Source organism: Littorina saxatilis, linkage group LG3, assembly GCF_037325665.1.
Source record: "Littorina saxatilis isolate snail1 linkage group LG3, US_GU_Lsax_2.0, whole genome shotgun sequence".
Taxonomy (NCBI): Eukaryota; Metazoa; Mollusca; class Gastropoda; order Littorinimorpha; family Littorinidae; genus Littorina; species Littorina saxatilis.
Window position 1 is genome coordinate 38,994,647 of NC_090247.1, and position 17,420 is coordinate 39,012,066.

Genomic DNA, 17,420 nt, shown 5'->3' on the forward strand with positions numbered 1-17,420 from the left:
ATTGTTTATGGCTTGATGTCCATGTACTTTGTTGGATTGTACTATCTGTCATTGTTCTTCGGATTCACAGCACTCATTTTATCACAGTTCTTCAAGTATGCTCAAGATTTGCACACACACACACACACACACACACACACAGCCAGTAAAATTCATGTCTTCTTTTATTAGTTGATTCCATCTGTAACCTGCCTGATCGGAGACACAAACTTTGCAAAAAGAAAGCAAAACTATAGTGTACATTTAACATCTCCACAAGTCAATTGAAGCGAAATTGAATGAACTAGGAATTCACTGCAAAAGCGGCACAGGGAATCTGAAAGTAGCAAAACCTCACTATCTTTAAAATTCGAACACAGACTCTCTGACAAAAGAAGGCTTCATGTACATGTATTATGAACTGCATCAAGAGGTCCAGAAATCTTTCCAAATAACTGACAAATTCGTATACAATAGCCTACATTATGCATTTTCAAACAGCATAAGCTGTTTCAGCAAACTGGACAATGAATAAATTCTAAAAGGTTCTCTTGAGAAAAATGTGAAATCACTCTCTTATGTGAAAAACCCTGCGACTATGCCTCAAAATATAGCCATGAATCTTACTAATATGGGGCTTCCAGGTCTGATTTGTACGCTTTGGAAATCTTGTGATGAGTTTATAAAGACTGGACAATGGTTGACAAAAATTATCAATTCTCATTTAAACTTGAAAGATTGCACTTTTAAATCTCTTTCAATACCATCAGTCTCTGTGCTGTGAAAAAAATCTGAAAGTTTTAATTTTATCACACGCTTGAATTGCTAAATGTTCACCTACAAACACTTGTCAAATCGGAACACTGCAAACATATTTAAACACATGAACCTAAATCATGAGACTACATGCACAAATATATCTTCCAATTGCATCCAAAATTGTCAAGAGCCCTGAAGCAATAAAAGCAGACAAATCTAAAACTTTGTGATGGACAAAAGTGCCCAAGAATCGAAATGGAAGATGTGTTACTGGAAATATTATGTCACCTGTTACACATTCAATGACTGTACTTCATACCAAGCCCTAAGCTACTGCCATTTTTGTCAGTTTGCATAAGACATAGCTCTAACCCTGGATTTGAAATAAAAGCTGCAAAAGAATGCTACGAGTTGGTTCAAATGCCAATGTGGCAAAAGTATAAAACTAACAAGCTTATTCACAAACCCTTTTTACACTATTTACATTGAACAATCTCCTATCTTCGTCTGGGCGATGAAGACCTGAAAAGAAACAAAGTTTTGTTCAACAAACCTGTGTGTTGTGCACCGTTTGACCTTTTCTAATACTTATGGAGAAGAGAAAAAAAGGGGCTAGTGCCAACAACTAAAAACATTGCAAGGACGTTAAAACCAAACAAGCATTCATTCACACTCACGCACGCCCACAGACACATCACGAACACCACATGGATCCACTCTTCAGGAATAAAAGAGCATGTTTGTGTTGCCATTCTGACAATTTCACCCATGTGCTCACCATGCCAAAATAAGTTTGGTTATTGAAATGAGCTTGCTTAGAGAAATTCAAGACAGCTGGGTACAGTACAAACAAAATTCGACCATATAGCCATGAACAAGGTGCAGTATTCCCACTCTGACGAACACAAAAGGGGATATGTACAGGGGCAGAAGGCGCGCACACACACACAGACACACACACACATACACAAACACACATGTACACCAATGGAATCAAAAGCATACCTGGATCTTGATTTACTCTCCCGCTTTCTGGACTTCTTACCAGTGCGCTCATACTCATCGTCATGCCGTCGGTCCCTATGGGTGCGATGCTGCGAAGAGGAGTCTTTACTCATCCTGCGATGGTCACCATGGTTGCTTTCCGAGGATGGCGATCTGGACCGCCTTCTCTTCTTTGACTTACTCTTACTCTCCGCTTCAGAATGCCTGGAGCGCTTGCTGTGCCGATCTTCCCTCGACCGACTTCGTCTGCTGTCCCGCCTCCGAGAATCACCAACGCTACTGTCTCTGCTCCGACTACGACTTTCCCGACCGCGTCTGTCGTTGTCCCTACTACGACTACGCCGCGATCTCCCCGCCCTTTCCCTGCTAGCACTGCGCTTACTTCGTCTTCTTTCCCGCTCCCTACTACGACTGCGCCGAAGTTCTGGGCTAGAGCTCAGTTTTCTCCTGCGCTCACGTTCTTCTCTGTCTCTACTTGGGCTGCGGTCACTGTCTGGTTCAACACTACCACTACCCTTTCTTTTTCTTTCTCTGACTCGCTCTTTCTCTTTCCTGTGTGCATCTTTGTCCCTACTTCTGCTCCTTCCTTCTCTTTCTCTGCTTCTACTTCGATGTCCCCTTACCCTTTCAGCACTGTTATCCCTCTTCTTTTTCTTGTCCTTAGTCCTTTCTTTGTCTTTGTGCCTTTTCTTTTCGCTTTTCTTCCCCCCGCTGACTTTCTCTGGCTCCCTGATCTCTTTCCCTTTTTTCTCCGAGCGTCTGTCTTTGTCTTTCCCCTCGTCCCTAGACCTAGTTCTCTTGACCTTCTTAGCTTTGTGACTACTTTTTGACCTCTTCTCCTTCTTCTTCTTTTTTGACCTAGAACCCGAATCCTGCGAGCTTGAGCTTCCACTGGCAGACGATTCAGATGAATCGTCTGAAGAGTCAGAAGACGAGCTACTGCTGCCTGAACTCTCTTCCCGCCTGGCTTTTGCCTTTTCTTTTGATTTTTTCGACTCACTTACTTTACTCTCTTTCTTGTGACCCCTCTCTGGCTTTTGGTCTTCTGGGGAAACATTTTCAGTCTTCATTTCCACTTTGACTTTCACCTCCTCCTGTTTAATAACCTCCCCCTTCCCACCATCAATTCCAGGTATTGCCCCTTCGCCCTTGCTAAACGGAAGAAAACTTCGGGATTCTGAAATGGGATTCTTTAAATATTCTGGCATGTCTGGCTCTTCATCTGGTTTGTAATCTGAAAAACACAATGGCAAAAAGCATAAAGAAGGTTCATCAACACACGGCAGGAAACACCATATTTGTTATATTTGTTTCAATTGTCAAAGCCCTCTCAGTTAAAATGTTGTCCTCAAAAAGATCAGACATATGCTTGTCAAGAAAAATTCATCACTGAGGGATATATAGAGCATTTATGTGCTTAAAGGTATCTTGACATTTTTGCTAAATCAATCAAATTCTATTTTCAGGAAATAACGCTTCACACTATGTGTTTTGCTTGTGCAAAATAAAAACCCAACAGAGGTCAGCTTACCTAATGATAAACTACCACACAACCTATCTTGAAGTTTTACAAAAAAGTAAGCAGATGAATTCAAAGGATGAAATGAGCATAAATCTCAAGTATTATGTTAGTCAAATACTTTACTTCTGAAGTTAAATACAAGAGAGGCTAGTTTCTGGAACGTTTAAGCATAGATAATAAAAAAAAATTGATAAAAAAGATCTGATAATTCTTTTTTTAAAAGTCAGAATACTTCCGAAGCAAAAAGAAAATGTACCCGAGTCTTCGTCACTGAAGATCTTCTCCTTCTTGATGGAAGCGCCGTTGGATCTTCTCTTGGTATCGTTGTCGGAGGATTCGCTGTCGCTGCCGTCACTCTCCCCTGATCCCTCACTCTCGCTGCCAGACCCGTAGCCAAGTCCTGCAACACACACAGTCAAATTATCTGCTGCTCACTCTAGCACTGGTGACAGAGATGGGAACTAAGAACACTACCAGCCCCTTATGGTTGCTTTTTCTTTTACTTTTGGCACAAATTGTGTTTGCTTCAAACCTATTTTTCCTTTATCTGACATTATTTATTCAAAAATTTGAAAGTCGCCACATATCAAATGTATGACAAGCCTGACTGCCATGAGCCCTATTTTAACCCGTCCAAGCCTCCTGAAATGGAAAATAAGTGAAAGGATCATGTAAATGACTGAAAATGAAATGTACAGAAATGCGAAAGACCAATCACTGAAACAATCAGAAAAGAATGATTCAATAATTGAGAAAAATATTCAGTCACCAGCACAACACTTACCAGCAAGTCATGTTTTCAAATTTGTTCAAGCAACAGACGAGCTAAAATGGGGCTCATGAATTTTAGCTGGCATAATAATGTTCCCACTTCTGCGACAGAGCTAGCACAACTTCTGGGCAAACTTACCACAAACCTTTTTCTTTCTTTAACATAAGCTTTAACTGCTTGCAGATTCTGGCTTTTAGCTCAACAATGATTTACAAACTACCAAACCAGTCCTCTCTCTACATAGTTTCAAAAGAAATCATAGGTCATAGCAGCTGTAGGTACTCCTTCAGAAACACTAAGAACTGTGCAAAACACTAGATGCAAAAAAAACACATGAAAATGCTTTTTACTGCTAACGCATTGTGCTCTGCGTTTGTCGCAAGCAGCTCTGTCAGCCCATAAACATCGGAAAAAACTAAAGTCCATTCATCCAAGGTCTCTCTGTCTTCCCAGACATTATATTGGACTGTGACCAATGCATAGAGGTGAACACGCTTAGGTGAAAACGGAAACTAATGCAAGACTTACCAAGTGACGTGATAGAGGCCAAAGCCGAAGACTTGGCGAGGACTTTTGCTGGTGCTTTAAAATCACAAGGACAAATTAGTGAGATGCGATCAAAGAGATCAAAGATGCAGAGTCCTCTGTTGGCGAACTGTTTGACTGACGCAACAGCCCTGGGTTACAGAAGGGAAAACTTGTCCAGGACAGAAATGACAGTGTTACAAGCATGACAACTACCACGCCTCATACTCTGTAGCTGCAACCATCACTTCCGTTGTTTTCTGCGTTGGCTGAAAAACTCAAAGCAGTAGTCATGTCTGGATTACTATTGCTACACCCCCCCCCCCCCTCTCCCTCCAAACACCTTTACTGCTCACAGATAATAAGACAAAGTTTGTCAAAGCATTTTTTTTATAACTGTGCGGACAATTACAAAACATATACGTCTCACGAACAGTTTACAAATGCCTGCTTCTGTTTATCTACTCACAATCATCATGACATTGACAAACTTGCAATTTTTGTTTTACAATTAATAAAAAAAAAAAAACCTGCATGAACATCCCACCTTCCTCACACATCCCACTTCACCTTCAGCATATTTATTCTCGGAGTTTGGTGTAAAGAAGCACAAAATTGTTCCTTCCATGGAAGTTCAAGGCCTGAGAATTGTACAATTCCCAGTATTCTGGAAAGCAAGCTTACCTCAATTCAACAAACACAGACAAATCTCCTACATAAACAAAGTAACCAGCCTGTGTACTTCACTTGCCTACATTGACATCCTCTTTTCACCGACTTATGTCACATCAAATTGAATTCCATATGCAAAGATTGCAAAGCAACATTTCAATATAATGTCTCAATACTGAAGAAGGATGCGGCATACTGAACCTACCTTTCAAAGCTTGGGCCTTGGCTCTGTCAAACACACTGTGAGCAACTTTTGTAATTTCTTCTGTGGTCACTTCTAGCAATATTTCAGTCATCCAGCGTTTCACTTTCATCATCTGCAACATAATTCAAATATTAAGACGATCTATTGTCCATACAATGCATGAAAAGTTGTGTTATTAAATTATCTTACTGTACCAAATCCAACTGAATATTAGCTATAATCCCTGCTAAAAATCAAATCATCCCAAAATAAGATTTTGTTTAGACTTCAAACATGATAACATTCAACCATCTACATAAATTAGATCAGCCAGCAGCACTTGATAGGAAACAGAGATTTACAATTTGATTTCTAGTCTGCTTTTTGTTGTCTTTTGTGTTCTTGTTTTTCCTGATGAAGCTTCCATAAGCGAAAATTCGTACCGTCTTGTTTCGTCTGCTTTTTGTTGTCTTTTGTGTTCTTGTTTTTCCTGATGAAGCTTCCATAAGCGAAAATTCGTACCGTCTTGTCCCGTTCTTGTATTGGTGAGTACAGTATTCCTTTGTTTTTTAACTTTGTTCATCTTACCACAGTCACTTCGTTGTTTAGATTTCTAGTATTGGTTAAAAATGAATCAAGGATAGAAGGTAAACTTCAATTAACATCCACACTCTGCACTGCACTGTGCTCAAAACTGTGGACAGAATTAGAAACATCAGGCCTCAGAGGCACTGATATTTGAAGAAAGCAGAGATTTACACCATGCATGTACTGCAAAATCAACAAGAAGGGCAAAGCCCATACGACTCACATGCTTGACCTAATAACTAAACCTAGCAATGACATCATACACTAAGAACTGCTTTACACATTTTTCCTACCAAAATACATGTGACCTTGACCCAAGGTCAAGGTCATCCAAGGTCATGCAACACAAAGCTGTTAATTCAAGACATAGGAAGTACAATGGTGCTTATTGGCTCTTTCTACCATGAGATATGGTCACTTTTAGTGGTTCACTACCTTATTTTGGTCACATTTCATAAGGGTCAAAGTGACCTTGACCATATGTGACCAAATGTGTCTCATGATGAAAGCATAACATGTGCCCCACATAATTTTTAAGTTTGAAACAGTTATCTTCCATAGTTCAGGGTCAAGGTCACTTCAAAATATGTATACAATCCAACTTTGAAGAGCTCCTGTGACCTTGAAGCAAGGTAAACCAAACTGGTATCAAAAGATGGGGCTTACTTTGCCCTATATATCATATATAGGTGAGGTATTCAATCTCAAAAACTTCAGAGAAAATGGGAAAAATGTGAAAAATAGCTGTTTTTTAGACAACATTTATGGCCCCTGCGACCTTGACCTTGAAGCAAGGTCAAGATGCTATGTATGTTTTTTGGGGCCTTGTCATCATACACCATCTTGCCAAATTTGGTACTGATAGACTGAATAGTGTCCAAGAAATATCCAACGTTAAAGTTTTCCGGACGGACGTCCGGACGGACGGACGGACGACTCGGGTGAGTACATAGACTCACTTTTGCTTCGCATGTGAGTCAAAAATTAGCAACCTTAAAAAAGACATCAATGTAACAACCCCAGGAACATAAACACATGCCTAACATTTACACATTTGTCAATCCACACACGCTTTGAGAATGCCTGAATGGTCAGATCTTGCACACACACAAACCAAGGATGTTCCTATAATTTATTTTCTTCTGCAATCTTGTTGAAATGGCCATCACAGTTTGAGAATCTTCAGAAGTTGTCAGTAATTGGCATCCTCCTCATCTCACTTTGAAAAATAATATAAAGACTGGCAATTCTGCTGCAAAGATGACAACATTATTTGATCATTGTTTCAGCGTTTTGCCAACCCCTAAGGCTAAACAATATCCCTGCAAACACACTCTCGCTCTCTCTCTCTTTCTCTCACCAGCTCCATGAGTTTCTCCTCCTCAGTCTTGAACTGGTCAGGAGATGGTGTACGTTTCCGGACCTCAGGTGAGGCCGAGTCTTCCTTCTTTGGTGCAGGTGATACCGTCCTTGAGGGGTCTCTCTCATCCTCATCATCAGAGTCCTGTGCAACAAAAGTCCAAAGCATGATCAAATATATAAACCCATAAAGCATTCAGCAGTGAAAAAAAGTGGAGAATAAAATGTAATTTCAATAGACGAATCATTACCATTACATATCAATCCATCTGATACACAAAAGTACAACACTTTCTAAAACTTTCTAAACTAAACAAACTCACTTCAAGTCAAAAACAAAGGAGTGAAGAATTAAGGACATCTACAAGAACACACCATTACCAACTTAAAACAAGTTTGTTATTACGCTGAGCAGTGTGTTCCATTAAACTGAAAATGGTGACTTCTAAACAACGGACAGACTAACGTGCCATATACACTAACATAAGCCACAAAACACAGACCAAAATAGCAGCTCAGAGAGAGGAAACTAAACTGTGTCCCTACATCCCCGCTGTCAAATGACATTCAACCGACCAATAAAGCCAAAAATACGGCCACTTGCCACACTTGCCAATGCAAGAACTTACAAATCTGCTTTTTCTGGGGACCCTGGCCTCTCCGGTAGTGTTCTCTTCCTGCTCTCTCTGGAGTTCCTCCTCTACCGCTTTCTCCGCTTGTTCCTTGGCCCGCAGGGTATCCAGCTTTACCTGCTCAAACTTTTCCTTCTCCACCTGGCGCTGCTTTTCTCTCTCCATCTTCTCCAGCCCCTCCCGGATCCAGGCTGGCAGGTTCTTCCTCTTGGCCTGGTCTGAAAAGCAGCAGAAAAAAAAACATGTACAAAAATCACACACACAAATATCCAACAAAAACAATAAATGGAAAAGTGACAAGTTCCCAAGTCCTTTTGTACCACCGTAGAATTGTCTAGCATGTCTGCACAGACTGATACCCCTGACAAAAACAGGAAAAGGGAAGTTAATCCCCAACCCTTTGGTTGTGGATACCCAGAAAAATGCTCAAAAAGAGGTGGTAAGAAAAACCAAACATCATAGAAAAAATGTACACCAGCAAATAGATTCTGAAAGATGGGCACGATAGGGTAGAATAACAATTACAACTCTATAAGTGCTCACAAATTCCACCATCACAGCACCGCCACCATGATCAACCTTTAACTTACCAATGCCGGAATCCTCTGAGCGACCAAGAATGAACTGGTCGGCAAAGTGTCTCCCTCTGTGACCGTGGCGGTCGCTAGGACGACCAGGGGGGAAGGGAGGCACCTGAGGAGGAAACGCGTCTGGTGGCATGCCAGGAGGGGGGCCCCCCTGACCGTGCGGTGGCCAGAACTGCTGTTGGAAGTTGTTCAGCATTGGAGGAGCGCCACCCTTGAAAACAATGTAAAGGAATTGAAGATCTGATAAACAAAGGGAAGTAAGCGGTCTGGATGCATACAACATGCGTAATAGAGTGAGAGTTATTCGGAACCAGTCTCCTGGCATCTGAGAGAATAACAGGCATTGAAATGAACAAGTGACTTTCATCCTCAAGGAATTGAAGAATACAGATGTTACATACAGAATATAAAACTGCAGTTGAAAGTGAATGTTATATTTTGGAGAACACCAAAGCTAAACAAATTCTCTGCAGCCCCCACCACCTATTGCATGCAATGGATGAACATGACATGAATGGTACTGAACTGAAAAGGTTTCCCTTGAACTTTTGATATGTTTGTGCACTATTTTCTAGCCTTCTCCTGAAAAAAAATCAAAGCTACTGGATTATTCAACTTCCTCTGATTTCCATAAATTGCAGATGTACCGCGCCTGACACTATGAAGTGAACTGGTGAGAAAAAAAATAATGATTTATTTGAATATACCTGGAAGAACATATCTCCTCCTGGGGGAAAGTTTCCAAACTGGGTCTTAGCACCAAAGGCTGGTCCCTGATTGAAGTTGAATCCATCCTAAAAGACACAAAAATAAAACACTGTAGGAAACGAACATCACTTCATGATAAAATGGCTGTACAATAACAGTTTTCTTATGGGTGACGGGGAGTTTGGTGGTGGTTTCTTTTTGTTTGTTTGGGGGTGGGAAGACAGAAGAGAACAAGCCAAAGTGTCTGTTTTACAATTACCGTAAAATCCCTAGCATAAGCCCACCCCCCCTGTGCACAGATTTAGGGAAAAATTGGGGGGTGGGCGTTTGCTAGGGATAGACCCCTTTGCACAAAGTAAGTTTTGTGCTCAACCGTGTAATTGAGTGAATACAAACCCCGAAAGCATGTAAGTTAGGTCGTGTGAGTAGAAGTGAAGGAAAAAAGAAAGAAAAAGGACTTTGAGGCAAAGAAGGCCAACCATGAGAGAGAGAGAGAGAGAGAGAGAGAGAGAGAGAGAGAGAGAGAGAGAGAGAGAGAGAGAGAGAGAGAGAGAGAGAGAGAGAGAGAGAGAGAGAGAGAGAGAGAGAAGGACTGGCTCTTCTGAAAACAACCCGAGCATAGTCATTCATATAAATTTATAAAGTAAAAAGAAAATCGCCAGACCTTTGCAAGGACAAACAATAACAACACAATTCCGGGAAAAAGAAACTTGATGAAATGTCGAAATGTCAACACCAATGAAGCCCTTTCTTTCTGTACAGGGAAGAAATTACACGGTCGTCTTTGGAAATGAAACGTTAACTGAACTTGGATTTTGTCTTCAAAAGGCCCAATCTTTCTGAGAAAGAAAAACCCACAAACTTAGGAAAAAAAAAGAGAAGAGAAACTCGAAAAAACATGAACGATGGGTGGGAGTGAGGAGAGGGGACAAAGAATAAGAAAAAAGGAAAGAAACACGAAAAGGTAAAGAAGGGGAAAAAGATGACTTTTAGAACAGTCTGCACAAATCCTGGTGAAAGTGAGCCTATAGTCTCTTTGAAAAAAGCAGGGTGGGCGTTTGCTAGGTAGTTACCCCTGTGCACAACTTTTGGCCCAAAGTGGGGGGTGGGCGTTTGCTAGATGGTGGGCTTATGCTAGGGATTTTACGGTACAGAATAAAAGCCATGCATGAAAGCGAACACCACATTTAACAAGAAACCAGTTACAACACACCGACAGCTAATTTTTTTGGATGTTTTGGATGTAAATTATTATGTGAAACATTGTTTGGTCATAGCAATCACAACTATATTCACAGACCAAAATCAATCAAAATCAAGGAAACATTCAGCAACAAGTACAAGGTAACATAAACAGGAGGAATTGAGAGTATGTATGAAACACTACTAAAAGTTATCAAATACTGAAATTTTTTTTTTTTTACTTTCAATATGTTCTGTTAAACTTTCAGCAGATAAAAAATAAAATATCCTACTGTTTGCTTGCCTGTGGTAAAAAAATATAAAAATATTATACGAATTTCACTGTCCCATCCCACAATGTACATCAATGAACTGAAATGGCCAGATCTGTCTGTGACCTTCACAGTCGAACCTGTCAGTAACAAATACTCAATGGAACAACTGAAAGTGGTCATTATACACAGGTGGTCACTATGAAACAGTGAGTTTAACAGAAAACAAACTTGTCATGGATTCTTACGGGGGGTCGTAATGGACAGTTGGTTGCAAAGGCAGATTTTGACTGTACTTCGACAATTGTGTATTTGAGCAAGAATAACACAGAACAAAACAAAACTCCGCCCCCGACCCAGTTAATCTCCCCTCCCTGCTTTCTGTATTCATTTTGCACATTAGAAGCTATCAAAGTAACAGACAAAGAAGTTTGTCTAAATCCAGAAACCAAGAAAAGTCAGTTATTGGAGTGTTAAATCATTTCTATGATTAAACACTCAAATAACTAACCTTTTTTGGTTTTTGATTCTTGACCTTGGAACTTTAGCAGTCCATTATTTTTGGATTTCATCCCGCCTTCCTTCCTCTTGACAATGTACTTCGATCAATAAGTTCACCGTTGACAACAAGCACTGAGACAACAGAACACATGATAAACTTACACTAGGGTAGGCCTGATATCCTTCATAACCCTGTACCTGACTGCCGTCCCCTTGGGGAGGAGGGTGCCAGGAGCCCCCCAGGTTCATGTTGCCCCCCGCCCACTGGTCAGTTGCTGGCACTGGAGTGGGAAGCAGTGGACCCTGACTGGGGAAACCTGCACAGGGAAGGAAAAATGTAATGAGACTGAGAGCTACCCAACCGTACCTGGCATTAGTAACAATAACGATGAGGATATTTACACAATGCAAATCTGAAAATAGTTCCAAGCGCCTCACAAAAACATACACAAATAAATAATTCTGTACACAATGCCAAATCAAATAGTAATACACATCGAAGTAAACTTTTACAGTTTAAAAAATTGAAACACATATATAATATATATACATGGATTTCAAATACATAGCACACAAGGAAAAAGATTTCTGGATCTGTGCTTGTGTGCTGTTCGTCACGATGGCAGGCTAAAGTTGGCGAGAAGTGTGCTGGTTGCTTTGCATCACTTTGAAAAGTTTGACTCAGTAAAAGGGACTCTTACTCTGCAACACCACCGAAATTTTCTAACATTTCCGAACAATATCTATGGACCATGAGTCGTTGCGGTAATTATCAAAGTGAATGTTTACAATCGTTGTCCTCCGAAAAATCCAAAGCCGCAATGGTTCCACATATCAAACTAACACCAGTAACAGCCCGGTTGGCTTTTTTACTTCAACAATCCATGTTTTACCTGATGCTGAAAGTGAAACCCATTCACTATTTGAAATTGTCACAAATGAACATTGGGTTCCACATATCAAACTAACACCAGTAACAGCCCGATTGGCTTTTACTTCAACAATCCACGTTTCACCTGATGCTGAAAGTGAAACCCATTCACTATTTGAAATTGTCACAAATGAACATTGTTTTTGTTAACCAGATTGAATAAACGAATGAAAACACGTTTGTTTGTTTGCTTAACGCCCAGCCGACCATGAAGGGCCATATCAGGGCGGTGCTGCTTTGACATATAACGTGCGCCCCACACAAGACAGAAGTCACAGCACAGGCTTCATGTCTCACCCAGTCACATTATTCTGACACCGGACCAATCAGTCCTAGCACTAACCCCATAATGCCAGACGCCAAGCGGAGCAGCCACTAGATTGCCAATTTTAAAGTCTTAGGTATGACCCGGCCGGGGTTCGAACCCACGACCTCCCGATCACAGGGCGGACGCCTTACCACTAGGCCAACCGTGCCGGTATGAAAACACGTGAAAATGATGATTTGTCAGAGTGGTGAAAAAAATCTAGAATCAGTCAAAAAACATCTAAGTTGTTCAGGGTACACAGATCCAATTTAAACAAAAATATTTTAGGGAGGGGGGGGGGGGGGGGATAACAACAGTCACCATTATTAGTGGTTGCACTACTGTTGGTGCTGGCAGACACAGGCTTGGAACTGCCTTCTCCTTCACCGTCCGAGATGTCCATGCTGTTCTCATCTTCCTGACTGGCAGTGGCAACAGATGACCTTGGACCTACGCTGGCAACGGGCATGGGGGGTGGAGGAGGGGGAGGCTGTGACAGCACCTCATGGTGCTCCTGATGGATCACTTCTGCTGCTTCCTTCTGTGCAATCCACTGCTGGGCCAGTGAAGCCCAGTCCACTGAAAATGGCAAATGGCAAAAGTTGTAGATTCAGCCATGTTCTTACGTTTGCCACCTCCAATGCCATAATTAAAAAATATATGAACTCACCAGGCTGCCTTATTCATGGCAACATGTGAAGATGACTGTGTGATTAAGAACATGAACTCATATACATTAAGTGCAAGCAGAACACTAACATTCTGATAGAAATGATCACATATGAATGCAAATTCTTTTGCTAATGCATTTGTTTGATGGATCCCACCTCTCAACTCTGATTTTATAAATGACCATTTCAACAGAGGGACAAGAAAGGACTAAATGGTTGGTAGAACTGGAATGGATCATATGGAATGATTTTTTCTTACATTCTTTGACGAACATTTACACAACCATTGAACCAAGAAACTAACAAATGAATCTCACCTGAATTATGCGGCATACTTTGATATGCAGATTGCTGCATGGGCCATGACCCACCCCATGGGTTGGCCCACATATTGCCAGCAACTTAAATGTGTCAAGTTGCTAAACCTGCTTGAAAATGGAAATAGATTATACAAACAATAATGCATCCAAAATATGAATATGTGACAGTGACACTGACAAAATAGAATCCAACCTGAACTCCACAGTATACGTACGTCCTCACAATATCCGTCAGTATTTCAATTATGAAATCACATGAGAGAAAAGCTGCATACAAACCAGTAATGAGTAAGTCCGAAAGTGTAACTGTAAGTTACTTGTATTTGTATTGTAACTTAGTTAACTTAAACTTAAAGATCAACATAATTTATCTGTGCTGTGCATACACCCATGCTTGTCTGAGGGATCTACTGAACACACCTGTGCATCTTAGGTCTTGTCCCCCAGACTCAGTCAGACATGAAGACATTGAAAATGAAATTTGTGCTCTCTTGAAAATTATAACAGTTGTTCTTGTACTTAAATAAGTGAAGGGCCCACACAGTTCCCTCAATATCATCATTATCACTATATGATTTCACGATGTGCGCACAGACAAATGTCTCGTACTGCAGGGCCAGAACAGTGAAACACACACATGCTGGTATTAATTTTTGTCAAAAAGCTGATGGTTTTATGCTTTTTGCATCTGAGTTTTGTTTGACCCAAAAAGTGCACAGTGCACGATCTCCGTAGTTGCAAGTTGCAACAAGAAGACTTCCAGTTCCAAATCATGTTGTAAGCTTACGTGGTATTTACACATTTGTACACAGACATTTAGTATGGAATACCTGAAGCTAAGAAAACAGGCATAGGTACTCACGATCAATACAGACTCCAGACTTTCTTCAGAAACACGTAGAGCTTTGGATCTCAAATTGCATGTATGCAACTAACATGGCGTCGTCCACTGTTGTTTTCCGTCTTTCAACCATGTAATTCGCACAAAACATCAACCAAAATAATATTCTACTTTGCGGCAAATTGCACCCCATGCTGTTGTTTCAAAATAAAGTACAGAGGCAAATCAATACGCATTAAAGAACTATAACTACTACAATAAAATCCGAGAAATCTCTTAACAAAATCTTTATTTCTGACGAGTTAGGTGAAAAGATAGTTCTTGACTGAAATGAAAAAGAGCGTCTGCTACTTCCGGAAGCCAGGGCAGGCAAGAGGTTCCAGCAAGCAAGATGTTCGTTTGTCGAACGTGCCGCCAAACAGTACAAAGAGTCTGTGGCCAGCATAGTGCCACTTACGTCCAATGGCCATCCAGAGCTTGTGTCACCGCTGGCCGTGGAAGTTTTGAACAGAGAAGGGGCGTTCACAACACTCGTGTTCAATGTCAAAGCCTGAGGACAAGGCTATTACAAAATAAGACAAATCTTGATGTTTCGCTTACAAAGGGCGCAGGGATTTCCGCTAGCTCTTCTCTTCAGGGGTAACAATGTAGTTTAGTGATGTTTTTGTAGTGTGTACAATAATTTCAGCATATGTAACACTGACACTATGTTTTTGTAGTGTGTACAATAATTTCAGCATATGTAACACTGCCACTATCTATGCTCATGATCCCACACTTAACATAACATAACACACCATAACAAAAGCGCACTGGCTATCCAGGTTTCCCAATTGCTTCGTTTCCGGCCGATTTATGTGGAGCACGTGATGCGCACAAAAAATATTGCCGGTCTAGAAGTGTCGTCTGCGCTTTCTTGACCGCCAAGGACGACCACGCACGTTGTGAGACGTCATTCGTTAGACCTCAATACGCACTCAGAGTGTATACAGGACCAGACAACTGTATACACTCCCGCTTGAACTTCCGGTCGCGAAGCAAATTTGCCATTCGACACCACTTTGCGATAGGAACGCAGAGCAGTTGATTATAAGAGTACTAAGAAATGAAAACAATCTGATGCTGCACGGCCTTTGCTGTCACGTAGATTACATTTTCACATTTTCAACACTGAACCGCATCAACACGCATAGCATCATTCGACGCCATTTTGCGAAGGTACGCTTCACTTTCGATTCGGTATGAAAATATGCTGGGAACAAACACAGACAAAAACAAACACACACACGAAACTGATGCTTCATGGCAGTTTATTGTCCTAGTTTGGAACACACTTGGCGTGTGTATCAACCTAGAAATGGTTGTATACTATGTGAATGTACATTATTTGCCAACCCTCGACAGTCGGACACTCCGAAAAAGAGATAGCAGAAGTCCATACGTCAGACTGGTTTTTCATTGGCTACTTCCTAACGACTTATTATGGGGCATTTCATTGGCTACAGATTTGTAACAGAGCTTTTCATTGCCGGAGTGTATAGAGACTCATCGATCCTGTATACACTCGGAGTGCGTATAGCTTTTGCCTAACAAAAAATGGCATATATAATGTCTTATAATCTTTGTCAGCCTTATGCTTGCTTTGTCGCACGACTTTTATTTGAAAAATCATTGTTCTTTTTTTGTGTTGAAAGCTGCACTTATTCTAGAGTGATCTCAAATGATTTTTAATTTTTTACAGAACATGTATGTTCTCCAGTGATTTTTCAATAAGTTTTTAAAGGGTTTAGTTATACGCACATACCTATTACCTAGCACACACAGCCCCACACACACTCTTTCCCCAAAAATCACCAGCACACCCACAACAATATTTAAACAGTGCTGGAATTTCAGAACTGAACCAATGCTGCTTACAATCAAAACAGTATTGTTCTCTCTCCAGAAGTGCAGAGGAGAATGCCCAGAAATTCCAGCGACCAATGGCACAGACAACGATAGATGAGGAAGAGGTGAAAAAATTCTCCAATCTAGCAGAACTTTGGTGGGATGAGGCAGGCGAGTTCGAAGCATTACACAGTATGAACGAGCTTCGAGTGCCGCTCATACGAGATGCTCTAGTCAACCAGAGACAACAGGAGTCAGAGGGAACTGTTCGACCTTCCTTGCCGCTTGAAGGCTTTCAGATTCTTGATGTTGGCAGCGGTGGTGGCATTCTTTCAGAGGTAAGAACTAAGATTGATTGAAGGAAAGATAAGTGAATGTTCTGAATTAAAAATATTTGGCAAAATGTATGCGTTTTTGAAAAACAACACAACCTTCTTTTTTACATTTAGTCAAGTTTTGACTAAATGTTTTAACATAGAGGGGGAATCGAGACGAGAGTCGTGGTGTATGTATGTACATGTATGTATGTATGTATACATGTATGTATGTATGTATGTATGTGCATGTGTGTGTGTAGAGCGATTCAGAGAAAACTACTGGACCGATGAAATTTCACATGAGAGTTCCTGGGTATGATATCCCCGAACTTTTTTTTCATTTTTTCGAAAAATGTCACGTCATATCTGGCTTTTTGTGAAAGTTGAGGCCGCACTGTCACGCCATAATTTTTCAATTAAATTGATTGAAATTTTGGTCAAGCAATCTTCGAGTTTGCTCATTAAAGGTGTCATAAAAATCGAATTTTCACTAACAGATTTAAAAATGATTGCATCGTATTCCTCACTTTCTCCTGATTTTAAAAACATACATATGTCATGTTTACTATAAAATTGTGCTCAGAATTACAGAAAATAGGTTGAAGTAAGTACTGCGTTCGCGCGCTACGCGGAGACGAGCGTGACCCGTCTCAGCTGGTTTTACGGTGTGGTTAGTCAAGACTATCTTAATATGGTCTCGGCGATGACTGTTTTTTGGTGTTAATCTGTTACTTTGATGCCGACAGCTTGACTAAATGTTTTTATATCGCTTCACGCGACTTGTTTTTTTATGATTGTGTGTTTGCATTATACATGTAGGCTTGTGTGTGTGTGTGCGTACATTTATGGGTATGTGTGATCAAATTGAATCTTAATCTTCTAAATATTGTGCAAATTGA

At 40.7% G+C, this 17,420-nt stretch overlaps 2 protein-coding genes across 5 annotated transcripts in view; one reads left to right on the plus strand and one right to left on the minus strand.

Moving 5' to 3' along the window:
• Positions 1 to 151: 151 nt before the first annotated feature.
• Positions 152 to 14,412, minus strand: LOC138962327 (arginine/serine-rich protein PNISR-like). Of its 4 annotated transcripts, XM_070334103.1 has the most exons (13): positions 14,339 to 14,412; positions 13,474 to 13,581; positions 12,807 to 13,064; positions 11,410 to 11,564; positions 9,292 to 9,378; positions 8,588 to 8,795; positions 7,995 to 8,215; positions 7,367 to 7,510; positions 5,440 to 5,551; positions 4,566 to 4,619; positions 3,522 to 3,665; positions 1,744 to 2,977; positions 152 to 1,260 (listed from the first exon to the last, which is right to left on the minus strand). In XM_070334103.1, the coding sequence occupies exons 2-13, from the start codon at positions 13,544 to 13,546 to the stop codon at positions 1,236 to 1,238; spliced, it is 2,715 nt and encodes a 904-aa protein (XP_070190204.1). In that variant the 5' UTR covers positions 13,547 to 13,581; positions 14,339 to 14,412; the 3' UTR covers positions 152 to 1,235. The 4 variants fall into 4 exon arrangements, with proteins under 4 accessions (XP_070190204.1, XP_070190201.1, XP_070190203.1 ...); XM_070334100.1 differs by having other exon boundaries at positions 152 to 2,977; positions 14,339 to 14,411; XM_070334102.1 differs by having other exon boundaries at positions 152 to 2,977; positions 11,446 to 11,564; positions 14,339 to 14,410.
• Positions 14,413 to 14,655: 243 nt separating this feature from the next.
• The window catches only part of LOC138962331 (ubiquinone biosynthesis O-methyltransferase-like), a 28,586-nt gene continuing 25,821 nt past the window's right edge, over positions 14,656 to 17,420 (plus strand). The window contains exons 1-2 of the mRNA XM_070334111.1: positions 14,656 to 14,956; positions 16,263 to 16,542. Of these exons, the coding sequence (XP_070190212.1) occupies positions 14,709 to 14,956; positions 16,263 to 16,542 (528 nt within the window). The 5' untranslated portion in view covers positions 14,656 to 14,708. The remainder of the gene's footprint in view (positions 14,957 to 16,262; positions 16,543 to 17,420) is intronic.

What these genes read in the sequence shown, in the direction of transcription:
- LOC138962327 (XM_070334100.1), bottom strand. Translation starts at nt 13,546, where the DNA reads ATGTGGGCCAACCCATGGGGTGGGTCATGGCCCATGCAGCAATCTGCA. An exon ending in GATATCAGGCCTACCCTAGT is followed by an intron (nt 9,379 to 11,409) that starts GTAAGTTTATCA and finishes TGTGTCTTTTAG; the next exon opens with GATGGATTCAACTTCAATCA. An exon ending in CTCAGAGGATTCCGGCATTG is followed by an intron (nt 8,216 to 8,587) that starts GTAAGTTAAAGG and finishes GCTGCTTTTCAG; the next exon opens with ACCAGGCCAAGAGGAAGAAC.